Source organism: Akebia trifoliata, chromosome 5, assembly GCF_017979445.1.
Source record: "Akebia trifoliata isolate Shusen 1 chromosome 5, ASM1797944v1, whole genome shotgun sequence".
NCBI lineage: Eukaryota > Viridiplantae > Streptophyta > Magnoliopsida > Ranunculales > Lardizabalaceae > Akebia > Akebia trifoliata.
Window position 1 is genome coordinate 27,860,206 of NC_141379.1, and position 20,743 is coordinate 27,880,948.

Genomic DNA, 20,743 nt, shown 5'->3' on the forward strand with positions numbered 1-20,743 from the left:
GGGAAAGCTTTACCCTAACATGTAAGACAGATTAAGTTGTTTGGACTTTGGCCCAAAGTGGACAATATCATACAAGTGTGGGTCAAGGCGTTACAACATCTCTAATTTTCATCAAGCCTAGAGGGGTTCTTGAAAATTACCCCACTTATATAAATGGTGTGGTTCTACAACCTTTAAGAAAAATTCACTTATGGTGTGATTTTATGATGGGATGCTGTATGATAAGTCTATTTGAAGTCTATAGTATATTGATGTGCTAATATCACAGATATAAGAACCATAAAAAGGACCATGGGTAGGTTTCAAGCCCATCCCATGATTTGGAATAGGGGAAATATTCATGGAGTGAGTGGACCCAAAATATCTATCTATCTATCTATCTATCTATATATATCTATATATATATATATATATAGGGGGGCGTTCAATGGCAAACTTTTTGGCAAAACATTTTTCAAAACATGAGTTAGAGGTTTTGGAATGGGCTGATTTTTGGTGAGGATGATCTCTACGGTGAGGAGATCATCATCACCAAAAATCAGCCCATTCCAAAACTTCTAACCCCATCAAAAACAGTTTACAAAAAATGGACGGTCCACGATTTTTCAGCTTGTGGTGAGGAGATCATCCTCACCAAAAATCAGCCCATTCCAAAACGTCTAACCCATGTTTTGAAAAATGTTTTGCCAAAATGTTTGCATTGAACGCTACCTATATATATATATATAATATATATATATATATATATATATATATATATATATATATATATATGGGTCCCGTTCGGTACCAAACATTTTGGCCAAACATTTTAGCCAACCAGTTTTGTCCTACATGGGTTAGAAGTTTTGGAATGGGCTGATTTTTGGTGAGGATGATCTCTACGGTGAGGAGATCATCCTCACCAAAAATCAACCCATTCCAAAACTTCTAGCCCCTTGTTTACAAGTTGAAAAATCGTGGACCGTCCATTTTTTGTAAACCATTTTTTATGGGGTTAGAAGTTTTGGAATGGGCTGATTTTTGGTGATGATGATCTCCTCACCGTAGAGATCATCCTCACCAAAAATCAGCCCATTCCAAAACTTCTAACTCATGTTTTGAAAAATGTTTGGTGCTGAACATTTCCCTATATATATATATATATAGTGTCACGTGGCATTTTTTGATTGGTGGTGGATCAAACTTTGCTCCATTGTTAGAGCAAACTTTATTTCTACGTATGATAACAACAATGCATGCAAGAAACCTGATCTTTATTAGATATTCAAGCATGAGATCTTGACAGATAATGAAAATCCACCATAAGTTGCCCTAATAGGGGCCTTTATGCATAAAAAATAAAGGAGGCCAAATAACTAAACCTCAATTGCTAAACTTGGGTTAACTCTTAACCTTCTTCTAAATATGCAAGAAAACTAACAAGATACCTATCAAGACACCGATGTGTCTAATTCTGCATCTTCCGAAGCCGAAAAACTACCCATTACTTGTTCACCATCCCAATCGTCGCTTTGCAATGGGGTCTCGACCTTCTTTCGTGTTCCCACCCTAAGCCTTCTCTGGTGTTCTGAGGATCGAAAAAAATTCAATTATCGGTTCTCCAAATTACAAAAATATGTAAGAATACCAACTAAAGAAACTCAAGTGTTATTTATTGTCTTTTATCCCAGTCGTTGGATTAGGTTTCCACCTAACAGTTGGGAAAAGTTCTTGTTTTGTACACCTATAAATAGCAATATTGGGAGTTTTTTTTAATTAGATTAGGGTTTTATTCTACTAGATTTTGAGAGAGAGAGAGAGAGGGAAAGGGGTGTAAAAGGGTTCCAGAGCTTGGGTTTGGGATTAGGACCTTCAATGGATATTTTTTGTATAGTTCTCCTTTGATTTCTTAGTGTAGAAGATTGGGTCTGTCAGTGGGCATAGGCATCATAGCCGTACCTCATAAATCATGGTGGTCTGTGGAAAAAGTTCTATTTTCTTTGCTATCATATTGAACAGGTATCTCTAAATTCAGAACAGAAAGAACGTTAAAGAAGAGTTTGAAGAAGAGTGTACTTTTGTTAGTAATTGCATTGCGCGTCATTGTCAAGAATTCGTCCCACTTGAATCTCCTTAGTTCTTGTTTCTCTTCCTCTGCAAGTTCAAAGTTTGGTTCTCTCCCACACATAAACGCTGCCCTGCACAGATACACAGATACTACTAGATTAAAACCACGGTCTAAAGAAAAGGTTACAATGCTGTTAAAATGTAAACAATCCCTCTCTCGCGATATGTTATTTGTTATATAACACAACATTGTATAGAGACATCCTTTATATGGGCTAGAAGGTGCTGACTTGCTAAGTTGGTTAAAGTCTATACGAGTTGAAACCGCGAAATGGGTTCAAAACCCGCATTCACCTATTAATTACAGCATGCCTAGCAAATAAAAATGATAATGACATATTTCAACATATCGGATTTCTCCAACTGATATTCAAGTTCAAATTTTTTTGAAAAAAATGGGTTTAAATAAATGGTGTAATATTAAAAGCAAACAGCGGGCCTTGCCATATGTTATTTGTTATATAAATTACACTTGACATATTTTTCCTTGGGAAAAAAATGAAAAACCTACACTAGAATTTTAAGGCATTTTCATCAAATCGCGCTGCAAGGGAAGATCCAACATAGTCTATTTTTACCCCTAATCAGCTTTTGTGAACTCCTGAACTAGAAAAAGTATATTAAATACGGTATTCTTGTGGCGGATTTTATCTCCGTTTCTTTATTTCAGGAAGACTGTTTTGTTACCATCCTACTGGCTGATTTAGTATTAAACTTGATTGGATGACGGTAGCAATATATCAACAATGGAAAACGTAATGCTCGAACATCTGGACCATAAAAGGCCAATTCAATTGGAGAGATCACATTTTCTATTCTTGGTCAGTAAACAGATGAAAGTGGGTATCAAATTCATGTCCGTAGTATTACCACTCACATACACATTTTCTGTAAATAAATTGTGAAAATCAATTTCGTATTTACCCTATATTTTCTGAATTTTAAATTGTGAAAATCATTTTCGTATTTACCCTATATTTTCTGAATTTTAAAAAAATGATTTTGGACCATAAATCATGATTATCATTTCTTCAAAGAACTAGATTTTTGTGCTTGATTAATCAAATTACAACAATGGTGATAATGTTTAAATTTTATCTATAATAGAACCCAGCAAACAATTTATAAGTATGGAGAAATTAGGAATAAATTGTGCACCTGTCATACAAACGGGCAGCTTCTTCTTGTGACCCAACAGTCCCTAAGTGGATTTGTTTCTTGTCGACTTTAATTGCTGCCTGCCATTTCATATTCTTGAAATAGACACCTCTCATTAGGCATGGTTCCTGGTCTTCAAGATGTTTCCTCCTATGTCTTTTTCTGCGCTTTATTTCTTGTCCTATAAATAGCAGTAGTAGCAAAGGTCACATTGGAGCCAAAAGGCAACCCTTTATCGGAAGAGTATCGCAGAACATACGAAGGATTGGCCATTTATCTTAGAACATATCATCTTCACACACTTGAAATTGATCATCATTAAATCCTTGTTCCAAGGATTTGTGGGTAGGCCAAATGAACATTGCTTCTCCATTCACTCTCGAAACCTATTAATTATATATATATATATATATATATATATTATCTCCCCCGGCACACGATCAAGTGGACATGAGCAAGCATACAGATGAACATGGACAGAGGGGAGTGCACGTGCCCTGAGGATTAGTTGTGTGCCCTAAGAGGCCCAGATACCTCGGTTCTAAAAAAAATTACAGATGAACACATAGATTGTCACACACACACACATGCACATAAAATCTACATCATCCCACCCCACCCACACATGCACAAAGAACATAACATCATTGTTGCATTGGGCATTCCCATACCAGTTGTTTGGAATAGAGTACCCAACAGAGAACCCACGAGAAATAATAGCTAGAAAAATTGAAAAGGGAGAAAAAAAAAAGGGGGGGGGGGGGGGGGGGGGGGGGGGGGGGTTGCGTTGAAGCAACTACTCAAAGATGAAATACTTAGGTGGCTTATTGCTTACAGCAAATAAATGACCACAGGTGTCGATAATTGAAAACTTCTATGTAAATTTAACAAAATACAAGATAGACCAGTTTCTCTGGTCTTTAAAACCTTACACTTAACTCACAACCTCCAATTGATCACCCAACCATAACTGCTCCACTAGAGTCAACTAAGCCTATTTTCTGGAGACAACCCCAAACATTCAGATTCCACCTCCAATTACAGGAAGGTCTGGGTCTCTGAGAGATCCCCATATAAATATCTCCAGATACCCCTCCAGTGTTGATACATGTACGATAATCGGAGCCTTTCAGTATACATCAAAAAAGCATGTTATTAACTTCCCAATTTTTTATCGATCCTAGAAAAACCAATCGCACCCTCCAATCTCATTTTTTTTTAGTAGGCTCATAATTCGAAACTAACCCTTAACAATCCCCTCTCAATCGAATTCACAAACATGTTCCCCGGAACACAGACAGTTCCTCTAAAACTATAAACATGCGTATCATGGACAACCTTGAACCTCCATTGCCCCTTCATATAACGTTCATGATCATCCATGTAGATATTTGATTAAATCCAAGCCTCCCTCCAACCTGACTAAGGGTTATCCACTTGCACCAACTTTCTCACTACAAGTCCCTGAAACTTTACCGCCTCTTTGTCTGCTTTAACCATAACATAGCTATTGTACACCCCCAATAGCGAGTTCTCAATCAAAACTAGATCACTAGAGCACCGTCATAAATCTACACAAGTCCACCTTGTAGTGAATTTGTAGCCATCCAAAACAAAGAAAAATCAAAATCATCTTCAATCATGACATAAAATGATTATCCCCAAGTGTGCGAATGATCCTCATGCGAACAGGACCAACTCCCCTTATTAGCCTTAAAAAAAAACCTTTGGTTTTTGGTCGATTGTGAGTCATCATTTTTACCAGATTGGAATGACAGCCAAAATATAAGTCAATTACGTAAACTTCCGACACTTACATCAAAGAAAACAATATTTTAAAACATAAGGAGTGCATGAAGCCCTGAGGATGTTTCTGTATAATATATCATAAAATCCATGGTGTATATATTTTACATGGAAACATAAATAACGTAGGCTACGATCTACCCTGTATATAGAAACACTTTAATATTGATCCCAAATGAGTTAATTTGATCATTTCAAAATCCAAAAAAACAAATAATAATAACACTTGGATCTTACCAATAGAAATCTTCAAGCAAATTTTCTGCAATAGGTCTAGAAACTACAGTTGTAAGATGGACCATATAGCTTAACTTAAGACCGGTGTTTTGGTAGTAAACCTTACTTTTTTCTTTTTACATAAATGGGCCCTTGGATGATATATCTTATGCCATGCAACAAGATGGCATTAAATGCCTTGGTGTTCAACAAAAATACAAGGGGGTTTTCGATCCATGAATTTAAAGAAGACAAAAACCAAGCATGCCCGTACAGATGTTTTATAGATTTATAATATAATTATGTTAATTTTATTCAAATTAGAAAGTTCCTTTTTTTATAGGCAAAATATTTTATTAATAACAAAGAAGAAAATAGACGGGAGGCCAAGATAGGCACTCTACAAGGAAACAATAGCAAGAAGAAAAAGAGAGGAGTAAAGATAATACTTCACTGAATCATAACAAATTAGATTCCATATAAACATAAAATCCTCGAAGAAGACCCCCTTAAATTCCTTAAAAGATGTTGCTCCATATGTATATAAACTCCACTGTGGACAGAATGACTCCATGCAATGAATGTACGTTTCCTTGAAAAGTCCTATTCCGCCCCATCCAAATTTCCCAACATATAGCGAGCGACCACAAGATTCTCTTCTTGACAGGGATTCCTTCAAGTGTCAGCTTTGAAACAATAATAAAAGTGATGCAGGAAAACACCCTGAGATTTGGAATAACAAAAAAAAGTGGGCATACCTCTCTTGAAAAGGAACGACGAATAACTATAGCTGTGTTTAACAACTTGAGTCCATGGAGCATGAAATAGAAGTCATCTTTTCAAAATATTTTCTAGGATGTGTGGTGTGTAGAGAATGTGGACACACATTGTATCAGCCAAAAAAAAAGAGTAGACATTGTTACATAGGTTGTTTGAAGAAAGTACGTGCACTTTTTTTTACCCAAGTTTGTACAGGTTGAAGTTATTAAGATGGCTGAAATTAAGAGACGAAGTAACACGATAATACCTATATACAAGGGCAGCATTTATGTCTCAGGAATTATCTTTGAGGTGTAAACAAGTGAAAATCAACAATTTATTTTTAGGCAGCAGAAAGCTCCACACAACACAAAATATCCAACATGAAATAAAAATGTCATCTCACATTTATTCTAGTGATAAATAAAAACATCAAGAGGTTTTTTTAAATACTAGCAATCAAATATTAAGTCCTGACATATCAAATATATTTTCAATCAAAAACAAACCTGAAAAATGTTGATTCTGCTCCTCTTTTGATGAACTTGAACCAGATATATTTGAGGATCCAGGATATAACTTTGGGATATTAATCTGTGTGACCAAATTGAATGGCATAAATTGAAGTTCAAGTACAAGATGAAACAAATAGGCATCACAACAATTATTGTCTATGATCCAAGAACCCAGTCAAATTGCAGGCCTGAATCTTAATGATGATAATGAAGAAATATAATCCATGCATTACCATGCCAAATAATAGTCCATTGAACCCAATGAGAAATGGAGGATTAAATCTATAATCTCACATTATTTCTTTCAAACACTAAGAGCAGAATGTCCATCACAGTTACTATTGTACCCCATTCCATATTAAAGCTGCAACATCCATAAAGCATAGCATATACAACAAGCCTATATATCTGGTATTCTTACATATTTAAATGATTCTTGGGATATTTCCATGAGGATGGTCTCTGCGCAATGGAAATAATCTTCACAAGCATTTATCTATTTTTGAAAACTTCAAACACTACAAAATCTGGAATAAAAGTGAAATGTTGACCGGGAATATTTTATTTTGGAACCCATATTATCTCCATCTGTAAAAATTAATCCATAATTCAGTTTGAAAAATCTAGAAATATTCAATAGAATTGTTACTTCAGGTAAAACTTTTCATTGTAGGGTTGGATTGTAGAACATGATCACTATGTGGCCCCATCAAAAAGAGTAAATGAGGGGAATAAATATATCATTTAGATAGAGGAGACTAAATTGGGAGACCAAAATAATTAAGTGTTGAACTCTGTAAGGTACGAAACACTTAGGAGTTCCACCTGAAGAAGCAGGGGCCGCGGTAGCTGCGGAATCTTCTACAGGTACATGGACAACTGTGTGGACCGATGGACTTACCAGCCTTGATCGTTACAAAGGACGATGCTACGACATCGAGCCTGTTGCTGGAGAGGAGAACCAATATATTTGTTATGTAGCTTACTACAGTTCTAAGGGAAGGGTTGAGTTAATTGATATGCATATCATGTATTGCTCTTGATCCACCTAAATATGTTTGCATGTGAGATACTTGTGTCTTCAACATTATTAAAATCTTTGATTCAACCACAAAACCTCAACGACTGGCCTTCCAAACCCAGGTACCCGAATTCACCAAAAGTTCAGATTCAATGACTTTCCTCTGTAAGGAGATCCATTCATCAACATACCTCCAAATCCACTTGTCTAATAAAACCAAGTCTTTAAAAAACCTTTTGGGAAGACAAGCTTGTTTCCTTTCAACGAGAAGGAATTCACCTTCCCTATCGTGTTGGCCATGCTCATATGAATGGAAAACAAAGATAAATTATAGATGGGGCGATTAGAGAAGATAATTTCAACAAGAAATATACTATCACCTTAGGATAAAAAAATTATTTTCCCAGGGAAGGCCAAGGTAGGACATTGGCAAGAGGCCAACCAAGCATCCCAATCACCAAGTTAGACATCCCAAGTTCAATCACTTGACTTTCAGCCAAGTTTATGTTGACACCTGAAATGGCTTCATAAAAGACTGTATCTTAAATTTACAAGCATTCCATCAGAGGTGTCAATGAAGAAGAAAATGTCATCGACAAACTGAAAATGATTAATTACAACACCGACTCTAATCAAAAACCATATAAAAGAATCCTCAACAGCCATAATCATAATTCTTATTAGGGTTTCCATGACTACACAACTGAAAACAGAGATAAAGGCTACCCCGGCCTTAGAACTCTAGAGCTTCTGAATTGACCAGAATAACTAAAAAAAAGAACATAGAAATGTAAGTTTTGGTCCATCATCTACACACTTCCCCAAAGCCCATTCTATGCAATAAATATAGCAAGAAATTCCAATCAGCGTGGTCATATGCTTTTTGCCATGTCAACTTTGCAAAGGATACCCAACTTCCCCTTCCTCAACCTGAAATCAATGCCTTCGTTGACAACATAGATATGAATTTTCCCATGTCTTCACTTGATAAAAGTAATGATTATATCTTTCATCGAGGACATAGATATGATAAATTACATTATATATTACATCATGAACATAGTTGCATTTGAAATAATTTTGGGAACTCCACCAATCAAACTAAAGGCGCAATATTCTTTCAGAGATGCATCTCCTATTTGAACAGAATGAGAGTGATGAAGGTGGAATTGTTCTTCCAATCAACAAAGAATTCTTGCTGAAATTCCATCAACATTTCCTGAAATCCCTTCCAATATTTTTTGTAAAATGCCAAAGGAAACCATCTAGTTCAGGGGCTCTATCACTTCCCAAGCTACTCATTGCTACCACTATTTATTTTCCTCATCTAACTCAATCCAATGGTTCTGATCTAAGGTCATTCACTCAATTTCCAAAGCATCAAGATTAGGTCTCCAAGTAAAAACAAATCAGAATAAAGATAAGTATAAAACTCCACAATATTTTCTCCAATCCTTTCTGAATTTACTTCAATGGAATCATCGATCCAGAGGACAAATAAATCATCTGTTCTCCTTCTCGGATCAGCAACTTTATGAAAGAAATCGGTGTTTTTGTCTCCCTCTTTAGGACACATGGTTTCTATTTCCAGTTAATTTTGTCAAGCTTCATCAATTTTTGAAATTCTGACATTCACTCTTTCCTCATCTCCTCCTTTGAAAGAGTGATGTCCTTTATTCAATTGAAGTTTATTGTTCCAACCATTATTTTCCCCATCTTCAAGTCTAATCAAGTGACCAAATCTCAGTTCCCCCTGAAAACTGAGTTTTCACCAAAATAATAACTAACCCTGAAGCTAAAAGAAGAGGAATTCCACCACCCCTTGATTTTACTGACCAAATGTAGGTCTTGAATGCTACATTTCAAAGAAGAAAAAAAAGGAGATGGATACCTAAGAATATAGTCCAAGAAAAATGGGTAAGTGATCAGAATCAGGCTTTAGAAAAGCTTCTTGAGAAACTTTTGAAAAATGTGATTCTGATGTGGAGAAATCAAAAAAAATTCAAGCTTACGCATGCAAGATTATCTTGATTATAGGACTATGTAAATCCCACTTCCCTTAATGGTATATCAAGCAATTCATGTCTAGACAAAATCCATGAAGTCATTCAAACTCCAAGTAACTTTTCTACCTCATTTTTTTTCTTTTGAGCAAGTGTAATGACATTAAAACTTCCTCCCAAAACCCAAGGGAAACATATCTAGCTGAATACAAGATGTTTTTGCATGGTCTTATATTGTCAGTCCCGATTCCTCCTTGGTGGAATAGTGCCGCTTTGTTGTATGACCGATGCCAAGCCGGTTAAGTAGGAATAGAGGAAAATGCATCATTCGGTGTTGAGCTCTTTCGGTTAAAAGATGCAGGAATTCATTCACTTTTTGGAGGTATAAAAAAATTTGCCCCAATGATAATAAAGATAGGAACTCCTTGTCCACCAAAATGGGATCTTGAATCACTCATTCTGTCCATAAGACCCAACAAAAATGATCCATTATATAGGTGCATATCAAAAATATTGAATAAACCCCAAAATACCTCTATATTCCATTATGATCGTCTTCCTATCGCATATCATTAGGATTCCACCTGAAAATCCAAAGGATTAAAGAGCACAACAGTAGAAAGTAATAGAGAGAAAAGTTATTAGATTGATTAGCCCTAATTAGGCTATATAAGTATTACATAAGAGAAAGAAGTGAAAAGACTAAAATAACCCTACAGACTTATTTAACACTCCCCCTCAAGTTGGTGCGTGGATATCAACAATGCCCAACTTGGACAAGACATCTTCAAAGGAGGTTTTACTAACACCTTTAGTAAGAACATCAGCAAGTTGTTGAGAGGTAGGGACAAAGGGAGTACAAATCTGTCCAGAAACTATCTTTTCTCTAATGAAATGCCGATCAACTTCTATGTGCTTTGTTCTATCATGCTGAACCGGATTTGCAGCTATGTTAATAGCTGATTTATTATCGCAATATAGTAAGAAGGGGACCGGCACAGGAAGACATAAATCAGCTAGTAAGATTTTGAGCCACAACAACTCGCATATTCCAAGTGCCATGGCTCTGTATTCTGACTCAGCACTTGACCGAGAAACCACATCCTGCTTCTTACTACGCCAAGTTACCAAGTTACCACCAACTTTAGTACAATACCCAGAAGTAGACCGTCTATCAGTCACTGAACCAGCATAATCTGCATCTGTCCATGCCTCAATGCGAAGATGACCATGATTGTTGAATAAAATACCTCGACCAGGACATCCCTTAAGGTATCTAAGAATACGATAAACAGCAGCAAGATGAGATGTTCGAGGCGAGTGCATAAACTGACTTACAACACTAACAGCATAGGCAATGTCAGGGCGAGTCATAGACAAGTAAATCAATTTTCCCACAAGACGCTGATATTGGCCAATATCGGACACACACTCCCCCTCAGAATCAGCCAACCTGTGATTCTGCTCAATAGGAGTATCAGCTGGACGAGATCCAAGCTGACCAGAGGCACTGAGTAAGTCAAGAACATACTTACGCTGAGAAATAAATATACCAGACCGGGACCGGGCAACCTCAATACCCAGAAAATAGCGAAGATGTCCAAGGTCCTTAATCTCAAATTGACGTCCTAAGTAAGTTTTGACCTCGGTAAGGCCATCGGCATCATCTCCAGTAAGAACAATATCATCCACATACACAATCAGAGCAACAGTTTTGCCTCGGGAGTGACGCAAGAACAAGGTGTGATCAGCAGAACTCTGATGGAAACCAAACTGATGCATGGCCTTAGTGAAGCGCTCAGACCAAGCACGAGGAGACTGCTTCAGACCATAAAGAGACCGGCGAAGACGACAAACATGTGCAGGAGAAGCAGAAGAAAGAAACCCAGGAGGTTGGACCATATAGACTTCTTCTTGAAGATCACCATTGAGAAAAGCATTCTTGACATCTAACTGAAAAAGAGGCCATCCTCGGATAGCAGCAACAGAAAGGAGAACGCGAATGGTGGTCATCTTGGCAACCGGAGCAAAAGTTTCTTGATAATCAATCCCATAAGTCTGAGCATAACCTTTGGCCACCAGACGGGCCTTATAACGAGCAATGGAACCATCCGGATTATGCTTAAGCGTGAATACCCAGCGACAACCCACAGCTTTCCTTCCAGACGGAAGAGGCACAATTTCCCAAGTTTGAGTCTTTTCAAGAGCAGTCAACTCATCAATCATAGCTGCGCGCCACTCAGGATGAGCAATAGCATCTGCAATAGTAGTAGGAAGAGAAACAGCGGAAACAGAAGCAAGAAAACTCCGATAGGAGGGTGATAGTGCAGAGTCAGATATATAATTTGAAATGGGATAAGTACAAGTGCGCTTACCCTTACGAGTGGCAATAGGACGATCATCACAGGGAACAGACAGAGGCGGAGCTGGAGGCGAGGAGGCGAGCTGGTCGGACATAGAAGTGATGGTAGTATCACGTGGACGTCGAGTGTAAACCTGCAATGGAGGAGAGGACGAACTGACGGGGGGTGGAGAGGGAGGAACAGGCAGGGGAAGGGGAAATAAAGAAGGAAAATGATCATCAGGTGAATCTAGAGGAAACCACTCAGATTGAATGCCAACGGGCCCATTATAGTAAGGAGTATGCTCAAAAAAAGAAACATCGCGAGAAATGAAACGTCGTCGAGAAGGAGGATGGTAACAACGGTATCCTTTCTGGGTAGAGGAATAACCCAAAAAGATACATTTGACGGCCTTAGGGTCAAGTTTAGAACGATTTTGGTCAAGAATTTGAACAAAACAGACACACCCAAAAACACGCGGAGGGAGTGGAAACACGGGACGATCTGGAGAGAGCTTAGAGAGGGGTGGGACAAACTGAAGAACACTGGAGGGGGTCCGATTAATTAGGTAAACAGCAGTAAGAACTGCATCAGCCCAATAGGATTGGGGCACGTTCATGCCAATTGAAATGGCACGGGCTAACTCTAGAATATGGCGATTTTTTCTTTCTGATCGGCCGTTCTGCTGAGGGGTCTTAACATTGAACATTTGATGCTCAATGCCAGACTCTAAACAAAGTTTCAAGACCTCACTATAGGTGTACTCAGTACCATGATCAGAACGGAAGGTCTTGATGGTACGACCAAATTGGGTTTGAACCATAGCAAGAAATTGCTTGAAGATCCCATAAACCTCACTCTTGTGTTTCATAAGATAAACCCAAGTGGTACGACTGTGATCATCAATGAACAAGACAAAATAGCGAAAACCAAGAGTGGATATGACGGGGGAAGGACCCCACACATCAGAATGAATTAAGTCAAACATAGCAGGTGTAGTAGGATTCATACTAATAGGATAAGAAGAACGCACATGTTTAGCTAATTGACAAGTTTCACAAGAAAAATCAAGCACATTGTTATTATTAAATAAATTAGGGAACATGTGTTTCAAATATCCAAAAGAAATATGGCCTAAGCGTAAATGCCAACGCATTACAAGAGCCTTATTAGATTGACTACTAATACTACTAAGCTGAAGAGCAGAATGGGTGCTAGGGGAACTGGGAACATCCAGGAGATACAATCCATTCACTTCACGTCCAGTGCCAATCGTCCTCTTCGACTCCAGATCCTGAAAGACACAATGAGAAGAATAAAAAGTTACACTGCAGTTCAAATTTTTGGTAAGACTACTAACGGATACCAGGTTAGTAGTAAGTTGAGGAACATGTAGTGTGTTAGTTAAGGATAAAGATGATGTAACAGGTAAAAGACCTTGACCAGCTATGGAAGACAAAGAACCATCAGCCAGGCGAACCTTGCGATGACCAGAGCAAACACTATAGGTTTGAAATAGGGAAGACATACCGGTCATGTTATCTGAGGCACCAGAATCAATAATCCATGGTGAGGAAGTGGTGGAAACACTGTGTGCAGATGCAAAGGTACCTGAGTGAGCAAAGGTAGAAACCGGCTGAGATGAAGTCTCTATCTGATTGAAGAATTTTCTGAACTTGTCAAGCTCGGCTTGGGATAGAGATACCGAGTCTGATGAGGATGTAGTAACTGAAAGAGGTGTTGAATCAGTAGTCGACTGAGAAACTATATGAGCTGAAGATCGTTGAGACTGTTTACGTTGCTGATTAGGATGACCATGAAGTGCATAACATCGAGCCTTCACATGACCCAACTTTCCACAATGATCACACTTATGTCGTTGACGGGTAGGCATAGACCCACTGGGGGGTTGTGTAGAAGATAAGCGAGTAAGCATAGCAGAATGATCCCCTGAAGAATGAGGTAGGACAGCTGCACGACGACTCTCATCCGCTAAGACATATGAATAAGCAGTTTGTAGCGACGAAAAATGATCCATACTCAATAAATGAACTTGCGCATACTCAAATTCGTCCCGGAGACCCACTAGAAACTGAAAAACCCGATTCTTATCCAGAATTGACGAATATAATGTCTCATCAAGAGGGTCCTTCCAAGCATAGGATGAGGAATAGAAAGTCAGCTCTTCCCACCGAGCACGTAGCTGTGAGATATAAGTGGTAACTGAAGAGTCTCCTTGGGAAAGACGAGAAATCTCACGCTCCAAATTGAAGATCCTGACATTATTCTGACGTTGTGAGTAAATACTCTTTGCGGAATCCCATATCTGTTTTGCTGTCGAGGAAAACATAAAACCAGCCGCAATGTGTGGTTGCATAGAAGTAACCAACCAAGAACGGACCATAGAATCATTAGCAAACCAATGGGAGTAAGAACTGTCAGTCTGTGCAGGTTGTTTGTCTGTCCCAGTGAGGTAGCCGATTTTCCCTTTTCCACCAATGAACATTTCAACTGATCTTGCCCAAAGGAGATAATTAGGACCATCTAATTTTACGGTAGTGATCTGAATACCTGGAAAATCGGTTGAGTTAGAGGGAAGACCACCCGATCCATTACTATTACCAGTGATTGAGGAACAAGACGTCTCGGAAGCCATCAAAAAATTAGATGTGCTTTAGTTTGAAAAAGAAACTGATCGCAGCACCCTAAAGGTGGCAATACACGATCGTAAGAGGCGTGGAAGATGATTAAACACTGTTGTATGTGACGCAAACAACCATCAAATCAATGGTAGGACACCAAGGAGTGGTTCTACCGTTGTCGTAGGCCTCAACTAGGGGTCCAGGTGCTGTTATGTGCCCCAGAACTTCCCAAACAGCAACCTGCTGTTGATGTACCCCACTAACGATGGCCTGACAGCCACAAGAAAACTAGCAACTGTCGTTGCTACAGCCTCCTAAACAGCACCTGCTGTTGTACCCCACTAACGATGGCCTGACAGCCACAAAAAACTAGCAACTGTCGTTGTTGCAGCCTCCTAAACAGCACCTGCTGTTGCCGCAGCCAAAGAACCAATCAACTGCTGTTGCTGCAACCCAATAAACAACATCTGCTGTTGCCGTAGCTCAATAACCAGCCAACTGCTGTTGCCGCAGCCCACCAGACATGCCCCTGCTGTTGCCGCAGCCCACTAAACAGCCAACTGCTGTTGCTGCAACCCAAGAAACAGCATCTGCTGTTGCCGTAGCCCACTAAACACCCAACTGCAGTTGCCACAGCCCACTAAACAGCCAACTGATTTGATTAAGGGTGTCTACAATGCTGCCATAAGGCTTCAAGAAGATCTCAAGGCCCTATCACATGGTGTGATTAGGGTGTGGAGCAAACAACCCCCGTAGGGGTGATCTAGTTCTTGAAGTCGAGAGTTGTTGACGATAGGTTTAAGGAGGAAGAGATGAGAGAGAGGGAGGGGACGATGGAGCCTAGGCTCTGATACCAAGTAGAAAGTAATAGAGAGAAAAGTTATTAGATTGATTAGCCCTAATTAGGCTATATAAGTATTACATAAGAGAAAGAAGTGAAAAGACTAAAATAACCCTACAGACTTATTTAACAACAACCATCAAACACCTTCACCCCACATTCGATGCTTATTATTCATTCTTGAACGATTTCCATCTTAGTTTTTAGAGAATAACAATGTTAAACTTATTATTCTTCATAAGACACCACATGGTTCACCTCCTTTCCTCATTACAAAAGCCTCTAACGTTCAAGGAAAATAATTTAGAATTCATTGAGTTCATCAAGCCTAAAAAAAACTTTTGACAACTCTTCTTCTTCATAGGCATCCAAACCTCCATGAACTATAGTTCAGATATGTTTATGTGGCCATTCTATCTTGGTAACAAGATTCAATGGTATTTCCTTCGTCGGTATGTATAAGATAATTGTAGAACATCACCAATTGGTAAAACATTTTCTCAAACCCAATTAAATAGCTTCAAATTTTTCATCCCAAGACTCATCCAACCCTTGCAAGGTTTGGTTCACCTGAGATACTGACTCCACACCACTTTTGGGATGTTTAACCAACCAAGCACCTCCCATGGAATCGTGATTGGAGCAAAAAAAATATGTATGGATTAGTCACCAAATCCTGATGAAAATTATTGGTAGACAGTGCCAATCCACATCAATGATTGAGTGTTCAATTTTGCTAACCTTTTACATCTCAAGCCACTTCCTTTTGTGTCTTTTAATTGAAAATTATGCAGATCCTATTTCCCCCAATGGTGAGAAAATCCCTCTTTACCATCATTGATTTTAATTTTCTCTACTTGCCATTTGCCTCCTCTATGGACACAAGCAACTCCATAGATTGGACATCTTTCACTCCCCTTCGAAAAAGTCACACCTCTTCTTGAGCATTGAACCCTATCATGCTTTTCAGAAACTATGCCTTCACAACAACATAGATATATCTCATTCCATAAGGTAAAGTGGCTATCAATTAAGATTTCGCACACTACTCTTCTTCCTTCCATCCAACTCACCCTCTTGTTCTTCCCTTCTACTCATCAGGACCCCTACCTAAGCACCACATGTATTGTGTAACTCCATAAAAGTCATGGATTCTCATATGAGAAACCTTCATTTTGGATCTAGAACAACTCCAATTTGACCTCAATGCGGACCGAGAAATAAGCACCTCTATCCAAAAAGGAAATCGACCAGAGAACCATCCTCAAAATGGGAACATGGATCTTCAAGCAAATAACCATTAACTCTTAAGGGATTATTCGTTCATTACTTCTGTTATTTGCTATAATTTAAACCTTTTACCAGACAAAGCCAACATAGTGACAAGATATTAGACTTTAGGCAAACTTTGCAAGCGTGTCTAGACTTTTTCCAGGAAGAAACCAATTTGTTTCATGAAATCGGACTCATCAAAATAAAAAATTCTGGTCATTAGTAACACTGCGATGTCAGATCCTGGTACAGTAAGTGACTCAATTCGACACCACTACCAGTTTAAAAGCTCGTTTACAATAAATAGAACTAAGGGTAAAAGACATAGCATACCTCTTTTGGCTGATTGAGATCAACTGAAGGCATGGGATGCACACCAACTGATTTGGTGTATTGAGTATGATTTTCAGGAATATTTCCATTGTCACTAAACCTAGGAAGCTGAACCAAGAAAGAATTTCTCCCTACAAAAAGCAAAATGGATTATCATGTGTTGATCTAAGCAAACATATATTCAGATTAACTCAGTTTTAGTACATCAATTGCAAGTGTGGGCAATTAATTAGCTGTACTAAGGCTAGAAGAACACAGAATTTAATAAAGGAAGCCCAAGTAGTTGGTCTGTACTAAGACCTTCTATTAGGGGTAAAATTTGATAGAACCTCCTTATTATCTGATCTAACTACTATGTCAGGTTTAGTATACCAGATCCTAAGAGCTTGCGCCTTCGTATGCTTACCATGGTTGACTCTACTCTTCCTGATAACAAAACACAAAAGTTCAGCTGATGATCTCAAGTATACTACCCATTCTTTGTAAATAACAAAAAACAGACATATTATAACCCAAATACATGTCAAAGCTAGTCAACTCCAGGTGATATACTACAACAATGTACAATAATAATCAAGTGGCACATATCTGACTTGTGTAGTTTGTTATATGGTTTGCAGACTACTAGGGAATGCACTAAACATTTTTTTTTAAATATTTAAATAAAACTCAAAATATCATGTATAAAGGAAGATTACCAATACATAAGGATAGAAACAAAAAAAACTATTACTAGCTGAACATATAAAGAACACCATCACGAGAACAGAACTCAAAAACACTTCTTCAATGATGAATAAAAAAGATGAAATGGGACTGCATCAATCCCATGTAAGAATTAGGTGGTTATTCGAAAATCAAGGTGGGTACCCCATGGAAAGACAACATATTTTCTTGAAAAATCCGATTACATCTATTTGCTTTCTTCTATATTTATATTAGAAAAGGAACTAGAGTGACTTTCTATTATGTCTTTTGTGTTGTCCTTCTCCACATAGACTTCTTCAATCTTCCACAAACTTTAGGTTCTCTTTAGAACAAGTTATCATCCATGAGGAATCTACTTGATTTTCTCGTTATCTTCTAGTCACCATCAAATGAATATTTTTTTTCCATGCTTTTTAGAATATGAATACTTGATAGTATAGTTTGACTAATATGACATCAAACTTAATAAGGCAATGGTTTTTAAATGAGATACTTTTTTAGATATACCTATTTCTTATTTTCTTTCGTTATTTTAATATTTTTTTAAAAATTATTTATATATTTTATATTTAGAACTTGGATCATTTAATATATTTTCTTTATGTATAAATTAGAACTTTAACATTATGGTTGTAATTGTAACATACTTACATGCTTAAATTATGTATATAAGCCAACCAAAGCTAACCAAACTAGCAAACCAAGAAACAAATTATCTAATCCTATCCCTAAGCAAAGCAAGTTCATTCTAAAATGGTGAACCGCATGCCCAAATTCGAATTTAGTGAACTAACAAACAAGGTAATATAGGTCCTACATGAGTTACTATCATCAAAACAAATAGATTAATTATGATATCCTATCAAAAAAATTCAAGCCCATGTGTGAATTACATTTAGTGTCAAAACTTCATATTTAAAACCCTTTAAAATCACTCTTCCCATACGTTTATACTTGGTCTTTTATGAGAACCAAACAAGAATGAGACTTACCAAGAAAGAAGAAGAATACTCAAGCCAAAAAACAAATAAGATCTGAAAACACACTATTATATAAAATTAGAACAACAAGCGATGTTTAAAAATCCCACCCCTATGCAAAGCATGAGATTTTGGTTACAAGGCTTAAGAAATATTTCGAGTAATTAAACTTATAAATGGTGAAGGAACCAAAAATGAATTGAGACCTTAACTCCTAAGAACTTGAGCTTCGGGTTAGAAGATCGAGACTACTGACATTGAAGTCAATGGATTCAATAAAAAGTCATCAACCTACCTGATTGTCAATATCATTGTTTTAGCCAAAACTATACGTTAATCGTGTGTTGGGTTGACCAATCGAGGGACAATACCACATTAGCAATATAAGCAACTGAATTTAAGTTACTGAATCAAAAATTATGACATGGGAACAATAAAGAGAAATATTTGTTTCAATGGCATCACGGAATAATTAGCTAGTGTTTTAAGATCAGACCTCAAGATGAGTGACTTTTGGTGATAAAACGTAAGAAACAAGTCCTTTATACTTCTTTTTTTCACTTTTTTCTTTATATTTTTATATTTGAAGTTGATCCATTAATTTATTTTTACAGTTTTATTGATTTTTAATAGATTTTTTTCATGGAAAAAAATTGAGGCTTACTCCTCAATTTGCACCTTCCAAAACATAGACAATAATTAACATATGCATACATACACAGCCATCATGGAAAAACCCAATATCTCTCTTCATAATATAAGTCAACCCACCAATCAACAACCTCACATAGAGAAACAACAAAATTTATAACCCAAACTCAACTCAACCACTAAACAAAAGTTCACATTACTGCAACCCCAAACACACAAATCAACAGAAACCCACAATATAAGTCAACCTACCAATCAATAACCTCCCATGGAGAAATAACAAAATTTAAAACCCAAACGCAACTCAACAAATAAACACAAGTTCACATTACTCCAACCCCAAACACAAAAATCAATAGAAACCCAAAGAACCACATGAGACAAAAGCCTGTTCCTTCTTACCCAATAATTCAAAACACCCATTATCAACCACCACCCTCAGTACAAAAAAATAAGAAACATAGATAAAGAAAAAACATCATGAAGTTACAGGCAAAGATGCTTAAATCCTTGAACAAAAACCACAATGACCCATTAGAAACAGTTATCTAGTCATACCTGGGAGTCAAAGAAGAACGAGTTTGAAGCGTAAAAAAAGAAAATCAGGGGGTTTCCGGGAAATATGGAGAGGATGAGGGTTTTAGAAAGAAAAGGTGGTGAAGGTTATAGGAGAGGAGGAGGTGTTGGTCTCCTCTCTCTTTCTCTCTCTCTGTCTCTCTCTCTCTCTCTCTCTCTCTCTCTCTCTATGCTTCCACCACCTTTTCTTCTTTTTTTGTCTTGTGTCCTGTGTGGAGGTGGTGATGGTGTTAAAAGAGGGATGAAGAGGGTTGAGGAACGTATGCTTATATCTATTTTAGCTTATATATAATACCTAAAATACCCTGGAATCTTTCCATATTATCCACCTACCCACATATATTCCACTTCCATCAACTACCCTTTACAATAATTTTATTGGGTGTGTTATTGATTTCCTATAGGTGGCAGATTCTTGTTTGGGAGGAAAAAATAAAAGGTTTTCTCTTTACCTTTTTTATTGATTATTAATTTTATCATGCAGTATGTTGAGTGAGGCAAAAGCTCATATATGAAACTACCACTTATAGGATGTTGGAACATCATAAGGGGTCAAAAACAAGGTCAAATACATGATAAAAAGATAATAAGATCTCTATTTTTAACTTGTATAAAGTAATTTTATATCATGATCTTGATTCTTTTCTCTCCTATATTGAGATTTTCTTCACGAATTACTTGCATATATTGGGTTGGGATCCGTAGACTTGTGAAAGTGAATTCATATATTCACACACAATCCCAATCGTGTAAATATTAAATCCAACTATTAGGATTTATCTTCGAGATTTATGTTATATTCTTGGGATAG

The 20,743-nt window shown here is 37.4% G+C and overlaps 1 protein-coding gene across 2 annotated transcripts; it reads right to left on the reverse strand.

Annotated features, from left to right (window-relative positions):
- Positions 1 to 1,239: 1,239 nt before the first annotated feature.
- LOC147401926 (Integrase-type DNA-binding superfamily protein) lies at positions 1,240 to 20,118 on the reverse strand. Of its 2 annotated transcripts, none has more exons than XM_086443413.1 (7): positions 19,915 to 20,118; positions 17,390 to 17,443; positions 17,018 to 17,148; positions 6,558 to 6,642; positions 3,268 to 3,448; positions 2,059 to 2,180; positions 1,240 to 1,570 (listed from the first exon to the last, which is right to left on the reverse strand). In XM_086443413.1, exons 2-7 carry the CDS (start codon positions 17,424 to 17,426, stop codon positions 1,434 to 1,436), a joined length of 693 nt encoding a protein of 230 aa, XP_086299539.1. In that variant the 5' UTR covers positions 17,427 to 17,443; positions 19,915 to 20,118; the 3' UTR covers positions 1,240 to 1,433. The 2 variants fall into 2 exon arrangements, with proteins under 2 accessions (XP_086299539.1, XP_086299540.1); XM_086443414.1 differs by having other exon boundaries at positions 17,424 to 17,443; positions 19,915 to 20,117.
- Positions 20,119 to 20,743: the final 625 nt, after the last annotated feature.

Coding starts and splice junctions, on each gene's coding strand:
- LOC147401926 (XM_086443413.1), bottom strand. CDS start 17,426: ATGGTAAGCATACGAAGGCGCAAGCTCTTAGGATCTG. Junction 17,149..17,389: donor GCGCAAGCTCTTAGGATCTG/GTATACTAAACC, acceptor TGCTTTTTGTAG/GGAGAAATTCTTTCTTGGTT. Junction 3,449..6,557: donor GCAGAATCAACATTTTTCAG/GTTTGTTTTTGA, acceptor TGCTATTTATAG/GACAAGAAATAAAGCGCAGA.